The 20,128-nt window shown below is 43.6% G+C and overlaps 2 protein-coding genes across 6 annotated transcripts in view; one reads left to right on the forward strand and one right to left on the reverse strand.

Annotated features, from left to right (window-relative positions):
- TPD52L1 (TPD52 like 1) overlaps positions 1 to 7,802 on the forward strand; it is a 61,483-nt gene extending 53,681 nt beyond the window's left edge. For 4 of the 5 annotated variants that reach the window (XM_049818044.1, XM_049818045.1, XM_049818049.1 and 1 more), the window contains 2 exons: positions 2,347 to 2,407; positions 6,002 to 7,802. In XM_049818044.1, the coding sequence (XP_049674001.1) occupies positions 2,347 to 2,407; positions 6,002 to 6,133 (193 nt within the window). In that variant the 3' untranslated portion in view covers positions 6,134 to 7,802. The remainder of the gene's footprint in view (positions 1 to 2,346; positions 2,408 to 6,001) is intronic. The other variant, XM_049818047.1, reaches the window with a different exon arrangement.
- A 1,807-nt stretch (positions 7,803 to 9,609) lies between these two features.
- HDDC2 (HD domain containing 2) lies at positions 9,610 to 19,896 on the reverse strand. Its single transcript, XM_049818051.1, has 6 exons — positions 19,611 to 19,896; positions 19,036 to 19,157; positions 17,972 to 18,074; positions 14,806 to 14,874; positions 10,995 to 11,133; positions 9,610 to 9,748 (listed from the first exon to the last, which is right to left on the reverse strand). The coding sequence occupies exons 1-6, from the start codon at positions 19,677 to 19,679 to the stop codon at positions 9,654 to 9,656; spliced, it is 597 nt and encodes a 198-aa protein (XP_049674008.1). The 5' UTR covers positions 19,680 to 19,896; the 3' UTR covers positions 9,610 to 9,653.
- Between the last annotated feature and the right edge of the window lie 232 nt (positions 19,897 to 20,128).

Consider the following 20,128-nt stretch of genomic DNA (forward strand, 5'->3'; position numbering starts at 1 on the left):
ACTGAATCTGAAATTCACTTGTTTTGCTGTCTCTAGAACATCATCCAAAGCCCATTAATGTCAGAGATGCTTTCCACTCCAGCAGGCTTTGGATCGTGCTCCTATGGAGAGATTTTATATAAGTGCTTTCATATTTTAATGGCTATAATCATGCTTTACTTGACTGCAGCCAAATATTGATGTCTGCTCAAGTAAAGCTCTGCCTGTTTTCAATAAAATTAGGATTCAGCTTTCTTTTTACCCCCTTAGCCTCTAAATACATGAATATCCCCGCTCCCTGCCAAGCATGTGTGGAAAACAAATCTCCTAACTATATGATAGATGCTAAGTCATTCAACTTCAGCAAGTGGATAGTTTAAGGCAAGCATTCACCAGTGTGACCTACGGGTCAAATGTCAGTCATAAAACTCAGTTTCTCTCTCCTTTTGACCCTTCTTGCCCTATGAAAAGTTTGTCACCTATTTAACAGAAACCAAAAGTAAATCTGCATTATTTTTCCAACGGGCTTCTGTTTGCCCTTTCCTTAAATTAGGGTCAGTTTAATTTAGTCTGATGAGCGATGTGATGTAAATGTATTTGCAGAAATAGAGGCCATGATCATGCTTCTGGTAAGTTCCAAGGATTTGCAAAGATGATGAAGTGCAAAACTAAAGTTTTAGCAGCCATTGGCTTCATCGCTTTGCAAAATGAAGTGCAGGCTCCTGCATGTGTTTGCTTTTCCCTGTGGGTGACACAGAGGCATGGGCACCTGCCAGGGTAAAGTGGTTCTGCCTCACTGTTAGGGTACCTTCCATTATGGTTAAAGGTCACTGTTATGTTTTATTTCAGGTAGGAACAAACAGATGTAGTGTTTTTAGTCTATTCTGTTGGCCATGTTGTTAGTAGTTACCACTGCGCTTTCAATGCTAGTAGTTCCTATAATCTCTTTCTGGATATACCACAACAGACAGGTGAAAAAAAGCTGAAGAACTAAACACTGTTAAGTAACTGCTTCATTATACTGCACTGAGCTTAGAGAGATCCTGTCCCCGCTTTGTTTCTTATGGTAAAGAAAATACTAGAGGAACCCTGCTGGACAACAGTTTCTGAGCTGCAGAGTCTTCACTAATAGTGAAGCATGAAGTATGCTATAATTGAGCTCTCAGTTGTCAAGCAAGGAGCAGAGAACCAGAAGAAGGCCCCCGCTGTAGATTTTCCCAAGTCCTTTGTGCTGGCTGAACTGCTGAAGGAGGAGACAAGCTTTTGTACTCACTCCAGCTTGCCTGTTTCCAGCATGTAGAATCCCTCTCTACATGGGAGAGGGATTATCAGCAATGGGGAGGCTGCTGCGAAAAGGGGAGAAGCGACATCCATCTAAGCAGCTGAGGGGCAACTTGAGTACAGATCTCTATGGGGAACCGTACTCTCACGTTAAAACAGCATATGCGTTATATTCATAATACTACGTGGCAGATAATAGTTGTAGTCAGTATGTTCTGTTTGCAGGAAGAAATGTAAAAAACTGAATGCATTTAAAATGAGACAGAAGCTGTGTTTCAAGTTTTGAAGAAAGAAAAAGAAAGAATGAACAAACAAGGTTGTCAGGCAAGCCAGCAAACCAAATACGTAATTTGCTTTAAGAAGGAAAATCACAGCTGTTGCCTTTTTAAAAAATTCTATTAAGATATGTTTGTTTTCCCAAAACCAGTGTTGTGTTCTGTTCTCCAGGGAGTGAAAGGCAGAGAAAAGCTTAGCTTTGTCAGAGGGGCACCCATGGAACATAAGTCATCCTAAAGTCTTTTGTCTTTGAAAACAGCAGGATATACCTGCGGTCACAAAATCCTGGAACGGGGGGTCAGGATTACTCAAAGGCATTTGGGACCCACTTCCTATGTAGTTCTAATCTTCTCCATCCTAGCCTCAGGACATTAAACTGTCATCTTTTTAATTATGTAGATTATGAACTTGCTCATCAGCTGAAAACAATGTTAATTTCTTACAGCAACACCACATATGGATAACACTGTAGAAATGCAGCACTACAGCCAGCGTTCTCTGGTTGTTCTTCTGAGAACATGATAAATGAATCGGAGGGTAGGCAGGCCAGTCACTGGTTTCAATTACTAGGCAGGTTCTGCTTTTGCAAATTTGTAGCTAAAAAAATACTCATCCAATTACTGTAATTGGATTTGACTGACAGAGCACAAGTGACTGTTCATACCCTATCACTCCACAGCCCTGTGCTGCCAGCTAGCCTTCGTTCTGTCCTAATGTTGTTGCCTGGTAAGAACTGATCAAATTGTGGAGTTACCCCATTATGTTTGCAGCTGACTCTTCTTCTTTCCTTCAACTTTCTTTTTCTCCTAGGAATTCTCCAACATTCAAATCGTTTGAGGAGAAGGTTGAGACCACTGTCACAAGCCTTAAGGTAGAGATTAGAGGCCGAGTTACATGGGTGTTAGAGTGTAACAGCTTAGTTGTCCCTATCATTTGTACAGGAGATGGGTTGAATTTGCTGTTCCATCAAGAATTTCATGGAACTGCAAAAGCACTAATGGAAAATGAAGGAAGTATGCAGAGAAATAGTCTTTCTCTGCTTCGTTCCTAAGAAATTACTTCTGTTGTCTGTCGGAGTAAACAAATGGTCTCCAAAATGCCAAAAATACAGCCATACAAAAAGGGAAAGCAGAGACATCTCTTAAGGTGTGGCCATGGTTGATGATACTGTGCAAGGCAGAGCCATGTGGAGATGCAAGGTCAGATTTTGAAAGCAGTGTGGCCTCATGAGCTTTGTGCTGTGCCCTGCCAGACACAGCCACGTGCCTGCGGAGTGAACTCCATCCCTGACCTTAGAGATAGATGTACTCGCCAAGTGCCCCATACTCGGCTCTGGGAGCTGTCGTGTAACTTGGGTGCGATTCACGCTACCTGTGTGGCTCTTAGCACTGAGCTTGTCTTTCTTTAATGCAGGTGTGTTTCATGTCAATGTTTTGTCTGGATTTAAAATTTCAGAACTGTATAGACCTGTTTGCTGTGAGACAGGAAGATCTGATGTCAAAGTTACCTGTTATCACTAACAGCACTTGTTAAGGTTCTTATTCAGCAGGACAGAGCATGGCAAATTTGCAGTAAGCTAATCTTTGCTGCATGCTAAGGCACATTCAAGGGGGGGAACAAGAGGGTTTGTCTCCTAATGGTTCTTATTCATCAGATAAAGTCAAGCTTGCTCATAAAAAGGCATTTTACTTTGCTGCGATAGAAAGAGTCCAACATATTCCAAGTACAGTCTGTCAGTGGACATCCCTCATTTTAGAGGGAACTGAAAATACTAGATTAACGTCAAAGGGCATTACAACTTGTCAAGGATTAAAAAGGCAAGAAAATGGCCTTCCGCTTGGGACAGAAGGACATTCCTTCTTACAGAAAATGCAAATTACAGCTAGAGCTGAAGCAGCAGGTGCACAGGGAAGGTCTGTCTTCTCCATGCCACTGTGAAATCATACAGCACATAAAATTTTCCAGTCAGTGTCTGAGGAAAGTAAGCAGTAGAGAGCTCGATGTATTTTTATGTTTCTAAATAAGTATTGTCCATCAAAGAATGCAGAGTTGCTCTATCGTTTTCAGATTTTGAGCACTCATGTTTATTTAGTGGTAGGCTGTTCTGGCAACTTTAAGTCACGATATTGTAGGGTTAACATCATTGCCATTGCACTGTGTCAGAGAAGGAAGCATCATCTTCATTTCACAGATGGGAGGCAGCATCCCAGGGAAGACTAGAAGCATCCCAAGGAGCCAGAACAGAACACAGACCTCCAGAGCCTCAGCTCGGTGCCTGTATGCACTTTCGTATGCATTCATTTCACCTTAGCTGCAAATGCTTTTTATACTCAACCTCACTTGAGGAGAAATCTTTCATGCAGTGGGATGCATCAGCTTGGAAGGTCTGAATTCCTGTCTGTTGCAGTCAAGCGTATCGCTTGCTTATTTCTTTATGTTCCTTCTACCCATTTAGGTAAGGGATGCAGCTCACTGGAACACGTGAGGCCTGAAATGGATTTTTTTTTTTTTTTTTTTTTCATTTTTCACTACTCACAAGTTAGAAGAAACTACACTGGAAGAGTGCAGCACCTTTTGTACCCATTTAGTCATTCAGTTGCTAAACCTGCTCTCAGGGCTTTTAGTGGTAGTTCTAGACTACACTCCACAAATCCATCCATTCCTCCTACGCTTACAGCCAGCCTGTGAAAGGGACAGCTTAAAGCCTTTTGCTTTGCTTTGAGGACTAAAGGACAAATGTGAGTGATGTCCTTTCTGCATCAGGGTGTCTGTTTCCCGTCACCTCAGTGTGCCATTCAGAAAGAGGAAAGGTCAATTCAAACTGCACAGCTCTGAAGACCACTTCTTCTCACTGTGATCTGCTTGAGGAGCCTGATCTTGTTTTTCTGATTAAGCAAAGGCCTTCTTCTAGAGGAGACTATTTGTCACGCCAACTCTTAGCCTATCATGTGTTCAAGGTGCTCTTACATCATCCTTTAAGGAATCTTTAGTTAAGCAGGACAAAACAAAAAGTCTTGAGTCTAAAGTCATCTTCCACATCCCGTGAAACCTTCATTGTCCATCTTCAGTGGCACACCCACTGACAATTTCTGAAATATTTTTTGTCTGTATTCTCTTTCTTTCTTTCATTTCTTTACTAGGCAGTGGCTGCTTTTTCACTGCAAGTTTGGGCCTACCAACATTTAACAATATATGTATTTTGTATTGCGGTTGGCAAAAATGAGTAATGGACCGATAACTTTCTGAAGGTCAGCACAGCCCACTAGACTGGATACAGATACCTCTCCAGATGGGAACTTCTAATAACTGTGACTCAAACTGTCAGAGCAACTATCAAGCCTACTGCTACCTTATTTTATTGAACTCTCAAGCTAGGCAAGCTCCTGTGCTAGCTGATGAAACAAAGGATTACATAGGATTAACCCTTTGGAAACTTAGGACACGAAATTCATTTAATTAAAATAATCTTCCTTAAGCATTCAGTGGCTGACAGGCTGGAAAAAATGCTGGCTTGTCTTTAAGTCCTGCTGCTGTTCTAGGATGAAGTAAAACATTTTGCCCTATTTTCAGGCTTGAATCAACTTCGAGTGGGCATATCGGCAAGTCAAGCCATAAAAGAACATTGTCTTATCAAGACAACCCAGTCAAAACAGCTTTGTCTCTTCATCACTTAGTCTTGACCATTTCCAAATCTTTAGATAAAGCTCTGTCTTTGTTATGAAAACTATTTCAACTATTTCTAGTCCTGTTGGGTTTTATTTTTAATACTTATATTTACAAATACAGCAAACTGAAGCATTTTCAAAGTAGATGACCTGTGAGCACATTGTCATAGGTTTCATTAATGCAATTTGATATCTCCCCCTGCCCAGGAAAGTGCCATGGGCAGTTTTATTTATCAGTGTCTAGATAGCTACAAGTACCTAAAGGGAGAAAAGCTGCTGGTTTTGTTCTTTGCTTACTATGTTCCTTCTACTGTCCGAAATCCCAGTATAGTTTATGTATTTTGAGAGCAGCTGTGTTATTGCTGGCCAATGGGCCCCTTCACTCAGCAAATGAACCAGTTCATTTTAATACCCATCTCTTACTCAGCCTGTGTAGAACCAGAGAAAACAGTGAAACCAGTGGGAGCTACTCTACATGTAAAGAACTGCACTAAGTTTACTGGTAGGATTTAGGATCCTGCCTGGGATCTGCTTAGGGACTGGTTCCTTTAAGTGTATGAAAAATACAACTGGCAGATGTTATGATTGCAGCCTGGAAGTTTAGATATAGGGGGAGGAAAGGGGCTGCTTTATTTGACCGTTTTTATAGCTTTCATTCTAAGAAAAACCCAACCCCATGTGTTCTCTGCCTGCTTCGAACAGTTCCCAGCCCTCCATGGCCACGGGGTGGAATGCAAATGGGACTTGCTAAACAGTGTGAGCAGAGGAACTTGCTGTTCTCTTTGTTTGCCTTCTTTCAGACCAAGGTTGGTGGGACAAGCCACACCGGGGGCAGTTTTGAAGAAGTTCTCAGCTCTACAGCCCATGCCAGCGCTCAGAGCTCTCTTGCTGGCACCCGCCTCCCTGAGAGTGAAGAAGAGCTGCAGTGCTAGACTGCCGGCCTTCCTGAGCCTCACACACCTCTCCTCAGAGACTTGCCCAGCCAGGGATTTTTAGACCTGCCTCGCCACCCAGCTTGTGCAACAAGGTTTTGTCAGCTTTGGAATATTGCCTCCCTGGCCTTGTGCTGGAGAAACATTTCCTCTGTGTGTGTTTTGGATGGGCCATTTCATCATCAGGTACTTTGTACATCATAGAAACCACTTATATGACTTATAATGCTCTAAATTCTATGTTAAGTGACCAAAACAGTTTTCATTTTCACGTACCTTCCCTCCAACAATCTCTCTGTTCCTTATTTCTTTTAGTTTACTGTTTTCTCTCTGTTGGGTTTCCAACTCCCCTCTCAGTGCCACGGCAGACAGATGGACCTAGAGCTGTGCAAAGATTGTTACTGCCAGCAAGTCCATATACCAGCTGTCTACCAGCCATACCAGGTGCCCTTTGCTCAGGAGTGTCTGTACACGATCTATTTCCTAGCGGAATTAAAATCACTTATTGTCACAAAAAGGTTTTTCTCCTTCGCTGGTACAGTCTGGCATAGTCCTCCACCCATTAGTCAGCAGAGTTAAGGAGGACAGGAGGAGACACCCAGTTATTCATATAGAAACTGAACTGATCACAGCTGCTGATTTAAGATGATCATTGTAGCTGGAAAAGCTTCAGTTTAAAAATATGTTCCATTGCTTGCTCTCTGTGGTTTGGTACGCCTTGATGGTAGAAGTTAATTACAAAAGGAAGTGGAGCGGAGGAAAGCTCTAATATTTTTGCCTCTGTATCTTCCCCTCAAAAAGCGAGACGGTACATTTAATGAGCTTAGGCATGATACAGCCTTAAGTGAAAGAATACAAACCCAACGATTGGCTCCAGACGTGCCACAGGTCAGAGAGCCCATGCCTTCAGTCTGCATTTCAGAGCTGTTCGTAAAAACCCTGTGATGTTACAATACACAGGATGAGTAGGTACTTCGCTTCTGTCAAATTTTGTCGTGCTTCACTCCAAGACATAATTCCCCCAACCACATTATATCTGCTTAATCACCAGGAGCCAGTCATCTCTCAGCTTTGATTCAGCATGTTCTCTTGCATCCTTTTAACATTTTTTCAAAGAAAAGAGCAGCACACTTGTGACACTATCTTGCTGTCTAGTGAGCACGTGTCAGCCTGCATGTTGCATTACTCAGTTCACCAGACTGAGGTGAGCACAACTTTTATCAGTCAAGTATAAACAAGATGGAAAACAGTCTGGCTACTTTCAAAATGGATGCATTTTTTGAGCATAAGCCAAAGCTTTGAATCAACGTTAGTGAGTTTGACATTACAGACTGCTTAAAATCTTGTCAGAAAACTTGGCTTTAAGTGATTTTTTTTCCTGTGTGGCTTTTGTTATAGTTTTTACAAAGTTGGAAGTACTTTCGTAATGTTCTACTGGACATAAGTTAACTTTGGACAATTATATCAAATGCCTCTTTAGTGTGATTTTTAGCATGGACGCAAGTTTAATTAGCTTTTTTTAGTACAGTTTTCCCGTGACAGTTTGCTAGCTTGTTTTATGTGGATTTGTGCATAAATGTGAATTTATTTAAATGAAGATATTAATGGTCAACTTAGTTTGTGTAAATGAAGTTATTGATATTCTTATTAAATTTCTCTCTTACTCTTTTGTACTTTGTGATGGGTATTACTTTGCATCTCTAAGCCTTGATATGTCACAGCAGAGGATCAAAGTAAATGGCAAGAACATAATCTGTCATTCCTATGGTTTTTACAACCTGTTTGGTTCCTTCTGGACCTGAAATTCCCCATGGAAATCTGCGGCCCAAGTTTTGAAAATTTTGAGATTCAAAGGAGAAACATAATTGAACCAAGTTCAGTAGAAGCGAAATGGGTGGCAGAAAAAATCTTCTAGGTCCAACACTATTGACCTGCTGTTGCAGTGAGTGGAAAGGAATGCAGTTTTACACAAAGCACCTGCTGGCTTTCTTTAAACAAAACCAAACCCCACGCAACGCACACTCAAACCATGTCTCTGTTTCCCAGGCTAGTGTTTATTTACCTTTCTTGCACCATTGCACTGCTGACGGGGGTCCCGCGGCCCCCCTGCAGAACGGCGCATTGCCAGCCAGTACAGCCTCCTGCTGCGTTGGAGGAACCAACTGTTCCTGCTGGGGTAGCGCTTACGCTGCGTGTTTCTGTCAAACAGCTCTTGAAGGCCACTCTTCTTGTTTGTCAGGAATATTCTCAGTTCCGTCTTCCACTGCAGCTGTAGAGTAGCTCTTTCATGCTTGGCACTCGAGGCAAACTAACGGAGACTGTGGTTTGTATGCATCTCAGTGGAATAAAAATGCTGAAGCAAACTGAGCGGTCCCCACTCCATCACCCTTACAGTATGACAATGAGCTGCCAATAACCACTAATTAGAGTTTCCTATTGCTCAGTAAAGCGCAGCTTGTTCTTCCAGGGTCGCCACAGGGCACAACTGCTGCCTTGCAGCATTCCCTGAGCAGAGCAGGCATCCCACCCCTCAGCTGGACCAACGTGCTCTACAGATTTTGTGCGCTCAGCCAGCCGCTAAGGCAAGAGCTCGAGCTCTGTGCCTCTGCCAAAGGCACCAGCCGCAGAACGCAGAGCGAGCTTTGGCAGGCCGCTGAGGTTTGCGTGAAGGAGACATTTCCCAAGTCACAGTGCCCTCTGCTAAATTACCTCCCTCTAAAGGAGATGACAATTGAATTTAGTTTTATGCTGCCTCACTTGCCCTGAGGCTGAAGACAGAGGAGCTAGCTCCAGGTCTCTACCATGCAGTTTTTTCCAGGTGCAAACTTTCATTATGCAGCAACTGTGACCTTGCCCTAATCTCCAGCTGCAGACAACACAAGAGTTAGTAGCACAGACACTGACCTCACTATGGCATTTAGCACTACAGCTTTACCTGACAACAACCATACAGTACTTTCACATTAGCATTATTACTTCTGCTAAAACCTGTCATTTACAGCAGAACCCGTAGCAGCCTGAACGAGGGACAGCCAGCTTTGCCTGACCATACAGGCTTTTGCATTAGACTGCACAAGCTCCAAAGGACCCTCCCAAACTCAGCTATTCTGTGATCACCAATTACCTGGGCAAGAGTCTGTAAAATTGCCAGTGAGGTGGGAGTCTAAAATTGGGGTGAGAGGGGAGTCAGGAATACCGGCTTTACAGCGATGTCAGCACCATCCCCCAATACAACACGTGAACAGTGGAGAATGTATTTGTAACTGAGACTGCATCAATCAGAGGCTGATTAAAAAAACAGGAAAACACAAACAAGCTAATTCTAAATATTTGGTCCTTGACGCAACCTGATCTGGGAGGTAACTATCCTACCTGCTCCTAGCCAAGTGGTCCTGGGATTCTCAGCAGTGAATGCACAGAAGAAAAATTTGCTGGCAGAATTAGTGATGTTATAGGAGGAAAAATAATGCACAGAATATAAACCAAAGTATTTATTATAGCTACAGTGTTTAGGAACACCTCAGGAGTGTGGATGAGACTTAGCAGCTAATTTTTTATTCCTTTCTGTGTTAATCAAAGACACAAGCTGGAGTATTTCTGGGTGAACGAACTTTCCTGCAAAGCAAAAGAAAGGGAAAGTTAATTAAAAATGCTCTTATTTTCTTATGTGTGAAAGGTTGGCAGTGGAACCTTCTTAGCAGTGATGTCACTTTAGGCTCAGAATAAATGTCAGGTTATTCTTTTAAGAAGGAGAGTACTCCCAGTTTAATCCAACTGCAGAGTAACTACAAGACTAGCTACAGCCATTCTTCCCCAAAAACTTATAAAAAACATTTTGTGCTCTTTTAAGACACTCTAGAGCAGAAAAAGGGATGTACTCTGACCAAGATAATCCCATACTATGTAACCTGCTACAGGAAACCACCTCAATTACAGGTACACTTTGTGTATATGCTGTAGGCTCTACTGAGACACCAGCTCAGTTTAAGTCACTGAACTCTGGTAGGAGGGCAAAGATGTCAAATAGGACATCAACAAAGCTGGAATACTTCATTTTCTCTACCTCACCCCTCCCTGCTTCCTACCCTAATCAAATTATTGCATTTTTCAGAGAACTTATGATTTCCCTGAGGCGTCACGGAGGTATAAATGAGAATTGTCAGGGACTCTGTCTGGTGATTGCTGGTCCTCTCCCCGAGTTTGTCTGTCCCTAGTTTTTTCCCAGGACAGGATGACTTGGAGTCACAGTCCCTTTCTGGTGTTCAACTCCCTTGCTAAAAATAATAAGACTATTACTTTACCTATTTTTCCTTTTAATTATCAGTTTATTTTGGAAAGGATGAAAAGCAGTGGATAGAATAAAAAGTAACACAATTGCACCTAAAACATTTCACCGAGCTGGTTCTCACATGTACCTTGGGTAGGTCATACAAGACCACAGCTCATGTAGGAATAACAAATTCTACTTTATTGGTTCATTAGACCTTAACAAAGTAGAAACAAGCTGTTGTCAGAGCATCAGTGAAGACTGAAGTCTCCTTTATACCCCCTCTGATGTTACAGGGAGATCCTTAAACACATGCAAGTGTAACGAAAGCTGGGCCTCTCAAGGTAAAAAGTGATGTAAAAGGAATTTGGCATAAATGAAATTCAGGTTCAATACCTACAGATAAATGTAAGGTATTTTCACACTGCAATAAGTTTCCCCAAAAGTATTTAGGGTACTTCAGCAATGAGTAAAATCACTAGTTCTCACTTGCTCTGGATGTCTATCAGAAAAAAGGCAATTTGTTTATTTCATTTCATTTATGGAAAAAGAGAAAAAAAAAATAAAAAAAAGGAAAAAGCCCAAATGTCATACCAGCAGTTGAATCATAAAAATCCTGCAGTCTGCCAGGTGTGTTTTCCAACTCTTCGTACTCAAATGCTTGCAGTATCATCTCGCACTGATCCAACTGTTTTACAAACTTGGCTTCTGCAGTACACTGGTTTTCATATTCCTGAACAGATTTGCATTTATAAGAAAAAAATTTTGTTGTTCTGAAACACAGTATTAGAAGTTTATTCTGTATCTAGAATTTTCTCCATTAGTACAAGCCACTCCATAAATATTCATGACAGTTACGTCTTTCACTCTCTTTTACAGACTGATATTCAGCAAAACACTTGAAATAAGTACGTGCCAAATTTCTATTAAATGTAATGGGACTTAAGAACACAATTCTTTTGCATAGTCTAAACATATGAAGTGTTTTGGCTGAATGAGGGATGATATGGAGACAACCCTACATGACATACAAGTTAAATAATAGGTTCCATTTAACAACATTTTTTATATAAAGATCCTTTCAGGCCTGGCTAAGGCTATGAATTACCACAGTGTGTGCCTATGCACTACCATTACCTATTTCTTAAGACCTATTTTGTACTTTTCTCCATCACTTGCTGTTTTTATAAGGAGTTGTTCTTTACATTTCTCCTGTCACTCCTTCTTAATCTCTTTGGTCTAAGCTGTCTGAGCTGCTTATGTCTTTATGTCTCCCTTAGGAGATAGGGAGGGGAGTTGTTATGGGGTTTCCTCCCCTCCAGACTTTTAAGTCCTTTAATCTCTCTTCTATCTTTTCCCTCTCTCCAGTCATCACTAGTATGTACTTGAGTCGTTCACATTTCTAGTCAACTTGAACAATTTTGCTGTCATTTGCTTCCAGTGATGGCTGCCGATGGCTTTGACATTTCATTTTCTCTTTTCTAAATCTACTGCACTGTATTTGATGTCTCACCAGCTGGTCTCCTTCTGACTTCCAAAACCAACCACAGAAAAGGGCTTCTTTCTGTGCAGGTTACCATCACCTTGATACCCTCAGCAGGTCTGACCCCATCCATCATCATCATCACCGATAATTAGTCCAGAGGCTTAAGTACACACCAGGCCATCTGTGCTTTCAGATCCACACAACCCACAACACACAGCAGTTCTGCAGATGACAGCAGCTCCAGTGCAGGAAAAGTTTTTCCTGCTGAACAAAGAACATGGCATCTCTTTCTGCATCTTAAGACGACAACTGTGGGTGTGGGTGTCATTCACAGTGGCAAGATCCTGCGTTGTAACTCCAGCACAGTATGCTCAGATAAGTGCCACGGTCATTTAATTGTCTGACATAATATTAGAAGCCCGTTTGTACTAATGCTTAATGCTTTACCTTTGAAAGTCAGAAATCCAGATTTTGATAGCCATGATTGATTCATATACTACTCTATTTGAACAATGCTTTGAATTTTCAACTACATTTTGATCATTATTTTAGTAATCAATTTCAACGTTTTTAACCTTCCTTTCCTCATTTCAATTTGTGCTTTGCCTCATCTTTAAATTGTTTAAATACTACTTCTTACTTTCTTAAATCTATTTATTTCTACTCTCTTTTTTTTTGGCCACTGAAGAGAACAAACTCTTGGCAGCATTACAAAGAATTTCGGGACAAGGAGTACTACGGCTGTTTGCTTGTAAAGGTTTGTCCCACCTCCAGCAAATAATTGGGATTATCAATCTGTTACCAATTTCTTTGTGCCATACAACCCACCAGACCTTATTCTTACCTCAGCTCACATTAACCTCAAGAAACATCAGCTATTGTATGTGCAACTGTGCACAGTGCTGAAATAATCACTTATTGTTTCCTCCCTGCAGGTGTTTAAGAGTGTGAAATAACAGTATACTTTGGAAAAACTGGTCTCAAACACCACAGTCTGGCTTTTAAAAACAACTCCTGTACTTTTGCTCTTGAAAATAAAAAAGCAGGACAGAGCTGAAGTGTGCTGACTCATTTACTGTAATGTTTTTTCAAACGTATTCTGGATTAAGTTATAAAGTGAAAATACATTGGAGTCATCTTTCTGCTACTTTTCTCCCCCACACTACACTTGCAGAGTGTCCACCAACACAGTCCGAAGCAACAGTCCTTGTGAGGCTGAGAGAGAGAGAGGGGCAGAAACAAGGGCAGAGCAGTGTGGGAAGGACTCCTAAGAGTGTCAACAGATTTTGTCCCAGCCACTGTTCACCTCTAGGGCATAACTTCTTTCACTCACAAAAAGAAATAGGAGGGAAATGCCTCTGGCTAGCTGAGCACAGAGTACCACAACAAGTGATCAGAGGCTTCTTATTTTCTGCCTTCCCCCCCCCCCCCTTTTTTTTTCTTTGTAAGAAGCACCTAGTTGTTCCACTCAAAATAAGGCTAAAGGGACTACATGTGAATATTAGATTTTTAGGTTACACTTGCTGCTATGTGGGTTACACTCATAGTGCTGCATTGGAGACTCAATGCCAATAAATTATCCTAAAAGTAGAAACAAAGAACAAATGATCAAAAGTATGCATATGTTAAATTATGGTTAATGAGAATGATAAAAAGCTAACACACGGAAGAACTAACTGCATATTGAACCAGCTCCTATACAATCAGAGGAAAAGACTGAGGCAAAGAAAAAAAAATATGAAAAAAAAAAGTCCTACAGGACTTATTTTATCTATCAAAAACTCACTTTCCTCAACTGTAACAGTTTCCCAAGGGAGAAGGAACCAGTGCTCACTAAACAAATGCACACACATTATTTCCCAGATCTGGTTATGCTGGTTTACCCCCTTTACTTTGAATTATAGCACTGAAAACCTGTTGCCAGTTTTACCACACAACTACCTACAGCACAAAGAAAACCCCAAACAAACAGGGTGCTGTAACAAAAGGCAGGAATTGGCTGCAAATACTGGAATTTAAATACAGTCCAAGTGGAAAAGTGAGAATATCACCATAAAATACAGTTTGAGGCCACAGAGTCCCAGAAACATATAATGTTTTGTTCGCAACATGTGAACAAGAGATTGTGGATGCACTTGTCCTCATGTGACTGTATGCCAGCAGAAGATAAAGCACTGTAATTATAAACTTGGATTGTTTGGAAATTAATCATCCCTAGTTTGCAAGTATAAAAGATCTTATCAATTAACAGCAAGAGTTCACATCAAAAAGTTACATTACATCACCTTCAAATACAGAAGGTACTTTCCAATACAAACATTTAAGGTACCCAAGAGCAGCCAGCAATCTGTGTTGTTTATAAAAAAGCACTGTTCTGTGTCAGTACACCACTTTTTCAGTTTAAACCAGAAGTTACTACTAAGTATTTTAGCCTAATGGGCTGTATAATAAAGAAATGGAAGCCACATAAATTATTACTTGCATAAAAAGCAGGAAATATTCCACAGCGTCATCAGCTCCCATCATTTTTTCCTGCATTAAATGATCATGAACTGCAAATGGCCAGAACAAAAGAGATAATGTAGTAAAAAAAAAAAAACAAAACAGATTTATATCCCAGAAGGCTGGATGTAGAGGACAAACCCTTCCATAAGTTGTACAAACCAAGCCCTGGACAGGTTCATCTGGAACTGTGAGAGGCCAAAGGCAGAAGCTGGTTATTTTACCAAAGTTCGGGGTTTCTATTTGAAAAGGATTCCAAAGCAACTTCGACTCATACCATTAAGCTTTATCTCCCAAGCAAATGAATCTACCCTGCTTGAGGTCAAAATAATAGATGACACAGTTTTACAGGTAAACATGAAGAGGACAATGAATCACCCTGAATTTTAGCAAAGTATTAAAAGAATGCAAGCTTACTTCCCAGAGTTCATAGATTTCTTTTCTGAGGTCCTCTGAGAGAAGCTGGGTCAGTTGTTGCATAGCTGCCTGAAAAAAAGAAGCCATTTCCATTTATCCATTTTTTGAGCAAGCACATTTTTATCATTATTCTTTTTGAATAATTAACTACTTGTTACCACATTTGTAGAAACACACACTACACAGTATATTACTGCATTGGGTTTGCGTGGCAAGGTTTTGGGGGGGGGTGGGTGGGGGGGGGGGGGGGGGGGCCTACAGGGGTGGTTTCTGTGAGAAGATGCCAGAAGCTTCCCCCATGTCTGACAGAGCCAATGCCAGACGGCTCCCAAGTCGGACCCGCCATTGGCCAAGGCCGAGACCATCAGCGATGGTGGTAGTGCCTCTGGGAGAACAGATTTCAGAAGGGGAAAAGTTGCTGCGTGACAGCAACTACAGCCAGAGAGAGGAGTGAGAACATGTGAGAGAAACAACCCTGCAGACCCCCAGGTCAGTGCAGAAGGAGGGGAGGAGGTGCTCCAGGCGCCGGAGCAGAGATTCCCCTGCAGCCCATGGGGAAGACCACGGTGAGGCAGGCTGTCCCCCTGCAGCCCAGGGAGGTCCACGGTGGAGCAGATCTCCACCTGCAGCCCAGGGAGGACCCCACACCAGAGCAGGGGGATGCCCCAAGGAGGCTGTGACCCCGTGGGAAGCCCGTGCTGGAACAGGCTCCTGGCAGGACCCACGGATCTGTGGAGAGAGGAGCCCACGCTGGAGCAGGTTTTCTGGCAGGACTTGTGACCCCATGGGGGACCCGCGCTGGAGCAGTCTGTGCCTGAAGGACTGCAGCCTGGGGAAGGGACCCACGCTGGAGCAGTTCATGAAGAACTGCAGCCTGCAGGAAGGACCCACGTTGGAGAAGTTCATGGAGGACTGTCTCCTGTAGGAGGGACCCCATGCTGGAGCAGGGGAAGAGTGAGGAGTCCTCCCCCTGAGGAGGAAGGAGAGGCAGAGATGACATGTGAGGAACTGATGGCAACCCCCATTCCCCATCCCCCTGCACCCCTGGAGGGGAGGAGGTAAAGAAAATTGGGAGTGGAGTTGAGCCGGGAAGGAGGGAGGGGTGGGGGGAAGGTGTTTTAAGATATGGTTTTATTTCTTATTATCCTACTCTGATTTGATTGGTAACAAATTAAACAGTCCAGTCTGTTTTGCCTTTGACAATAATTGGTGAGTGATCTTTCCCTGTCCTTATCTCAACTCATGAGCCTTTTGTTCCATTTTCTCTCCCCTGTCCAGCCGAGGAGGGGAGCGATAGAGCGGCTTTGGTGGGCTCCTGGCCTCCAGCCAGGGCCACCACAACTATTTTAAAGAGCATGTGTACATAAATCTGCCAAACAGGACCACTCAGTGAAGAATCTTTTCTGGGAGCTGCTTAAGTAAATTGTTAGGGGACTAGTCTAAAAAAAAGAAAAACAACCTGAAAGTGCATCCAATACCTTCAAGAGTCAAAAAAGAAGCCTAGCACAAAACAGGCAAGTCAAATGACAGAGGACTACCATCAATTAGCAGCTCTGCCTTCCAGATTTAACTAGTGGAGGCAACATTTGAACTTAATAGGTTACAGGTGCAGTTCATGAAAGCAGCTTCAAAATACTAACTCCTAGTGTTGACAAGCAACTGCCCCGTCCCAAACACTCAACAAGCACATTTCTAGCAGGGCCAAGAACAGCTACCGACTGTCAGGCAGGCAATGCAACATAAGCCTTTAGAAATCTCCAATTTTGAAAAACAGAGAAGAAAAACCCATTTAACACCCTGCAGCAATAAAACACAGTGCTCCCAGACTGAGATACCATTTGTTCAACAACAAAAATCTTGGTACAAGGTTTAACGCAGTATCAAACTGATGGTGTAACCAGCAAACAGAAATTGTTCTGCATGTTCTTCGTGCTCTCCCAGCTGATCAGTCTCATTTCTGTGCTATTTCTACTGTTTTCCTAGTAACACTAAGAACTGCTTCCAAAACAATCAACATCACAGGCAAGACAAACATTTTGTGTCATGATTATTTCTCCACTTCAAATACAGGGTATCATTTCACAATATGGCTGAACTGAATCAGCTGCTCCCCACCACTGAAGCATCAAGGTCTCATTCCTTCCCAATTCCTTTCAGCTCTGGAGCTCATCAGATTTCAAGGTTAGCAGGCCAAAATGACATGACAAAAAAAAACCCAAAACCACCAAAACCCAAACAACCCCGAGGAAAAACCCAAGGGTTTTTTTGGGGGGTTTTTTGTTTTTAAATCAAGTTCATTTTCTGCTGCCTTAGCCCTGGTGAGACCAGCTGATTAAACTTACTGCTCTAGCAGCAAACTTCAGAACCAGCTCAACGTCAGCTGTAAAGCAAAGGGGAAAAAAGGAGGACTCTGTAGCGGAAGCAGCATATTAATAATTCATTATAAATAGCCCTTTGATCTTTACTTTCCACTTTTTTAGCAAACAGCTTACTCCTAGAGTTAGTCATAGCTCCCCCTAACCCCAAGTTCTAAACAGGTAAGCAAAAAAAGTGGGTGGGGGAGAAATAATCACTGCAACGTTTTTCACTCTTTGAAGAGCTAATTGTAGCCTCTAAAGTTTGAGGCATCACGCTGCCCTCTAGCTGTAGCTGGAGGAGTGGTTTACATTTTCTTCAACTGCAACAAGCCAGAAATGACAAACCAACACTTTGGATATGTACAAGGCACACTGCAGTCAGACTCATTACCTGTGCACCTGTGTCTGGAGTCCTGTGCAGATGGTTTACATAAAGTCTCTGTCAGAACCACAGCATCTGGCACCACACAAATAATCTGCCACAAACTGTCATCCACCCTTCTCGGTGCACCTGCTCCCCACCTCTTGGTAAGGCTGGTCAATGTGACTAATGCAGGCTACCAAAAATCCAGCTAGTTCACGAATAAATAACCAATATGAAGATTACTTCAAAGATTCTTATTCCTAACTTTGTACTTGATGACATTACATGTACAAAAGCCATGAGTTGAAAACTTTGGTTGTCTGTGGCATACTCATCCAATGTCAGTGACAGTATTAGGTTGCTTAGAGGGTCTCTTCGCTACCACCAGAACATTAAAAACAAGCAGAATGCTTCACAGATGTGGCTTCACGCCTTATGTCCATACCTCTTCTCTCCTGTGTTTCTCCTCTTTTGAGATATTATCTGCAGGAGCAATATCTCCAACAATGCATTCAGCCATATCGTGAACCAAAGCTAATCGCATGCATCTGACAAGAAGCAAGGACAGAATAGTTAGGTTTTCAGCATTTTAAGTTATATCTTGTTATTCATAAAGCTAAGAGACTGCATAATTTGTCCCCTTCATATATTTTACAGGCTTTTGGGGGTTTTTTAACGTTACATAACATTTTCCACTTTTTTGCTAAGGAAAGTAGTTTCTACCTAGATATTTTAATCACTGATTTCTAGCTATTACTGCTTGTAAATGTAGATTCAAGCATAAATACAGTTTGTACAAGAGCATAGCATTCAAAAATAACGCACTTTGTTTTTTTTATACTTGGCTTTCAGAGATTTTGTGATAACTAACTACATTATACACTTCACATTAATGCTCCAACAGGTAGAAGGTAATCTGACTGGAGCCATACCAAATTCAGTATATAATCTACCAATCACTGCTCTGTAGCTATGTCAATCTGCAGCAGAGTACTGAAAAAAGCATTCACTATTTTCATCAGCTCCTGAAGGGACAAAGCAAGCATGAGCCCATACTAGACTTGACAACTCATTCAACACTAATGATGCTCTCTCTTCCACACTATATGATTTCTGAGGCTCCTCACTGCTGCCAAGTGCTAACTAAGTCTGTCAAAATCCACACGGCATATGGCTTTGCCTTTGCTGCCTGTTGCTTCAAACTGTGTTTTAACTGAGTGTCTTCAGCTTGCTTACTTATGGCTTGAGAGAAGGCCAGCTCAGAGCCCCTGCATGAACGACTTGCCTCAGCACCTGGACTGTAGCAATAAAGGTCTTTAGCCCCTGTCAGCTCTCCAGGTAAACAGCACCCTGTCCAAGGGGCGGAGGGTAAAGGAGAGGGGAAAGGATTTCAAACTCCCTCAGTGTGTTTTAAAGTCTATTCCTCAGGATGACGGCTACTTTAAGCGTTTTGGTTGCAGCTCTCCCACGACATTAACACACGGCCAGGATAACCAGAGGCAGGCTCACCTGTCCTTGTTAAGGCTTTTGTCTTCGGTCACCAAAGCCATCATCGCCATCCTGTACATATGATCGGATACACTCTCCGGCTTCGCCACGTTCCGGTACACCCATCCCGTCCGCGGTACTCTCTGCGCGGGGAGACCATCACAGCAACGTAACCGCTAAAGCCCGAGGGTTTTTTGAAGGACCTCACTCCACAGACGCCGGTAGACATTTCGCCCCACCGTGACCTCCATGCTCCGGTCAGCTTCGATACCTCCGCGAAACACCTGCCCCAACCCCCGGGGCTGCCCCGAGGCTGTGAGGAGATGCCTTTACGTCCCCCTTCACAGACAAGGAGAACGCACCCCCGCTACCAGCAGCCGGTGGGCGCCCTCCTCCGCCTCACGCTACCCGCGCCGAAGCTCCGGGCCCACCCCTGCCCAGCCTTGCCTTCCCCCCGGCCGGCCTCCACCTCTCCCCGCCGCAGCCCCAGCCCCGGGGCCGGCGGGCCGCCAGTCACACCCCGGAGGCTCTCCGCGGCCGCCCGGCCCCGCCGCCCCGCTGAGGCGAGCCCGCCTCCCGCCACCCGCCGCGTTCACCTTCAGCTGCCCCAGCAGCCGCAGGAAGGGCAGCAGGCCGCCGCGGCCGCCGCTCGCCCCCGCCGCCATCCACCGCCTCCTCTTCCTCCTCCTCCTCTTCCTCTTCCTCCTGCCGGCCCGGGCGGCTCTGGGAGGCGCCGGGGGAAGGAAGAAGAGCGGCCGGGGATGGCGCTGGCCGGCCCGGAGCGCCGCGGCTGCCGCTGAGGGGCCGGCGGGCGAAGGGCGGGAACCGGGGGCTGCCTCTGTGAGGGGGCGGCTGCCGGCGTCGGTATTCCCAACGCCCCGGCTCCTCAGGGTTGCCGGCCGTACGGCCCGACCGTCTTCTCAAAGCTCTGGCTCCTCGGGGCTTAATTAACCACAAATAGGGCGTTAATTATAGAGGCGCAGGGCGGGATTGCAACGAGGATAAACGGCCGGAGGAGCCGGGCTGCTCCCCGGCATGGCCGCCGTGGCGAGGGGAAGGGGGAGGGGAAGGGAGGGGAAGAGAAGAGAAGAGAGGAGAAGAAGAGGAAGAGAAA

Source organism: Accipiter gentilis, chromosome 15, assembly GCF_929443795.1.
Source record: "Accipiter gentilis chromosome 15, bAccGen1.1, whole genome shotgun sequence".
Classification (NCBI taxonomy): Eukaryota; Metazoa; Chordata; class Aves; order Accipitriformes; family Accipitridae; genus Astur; species Astur gentilis.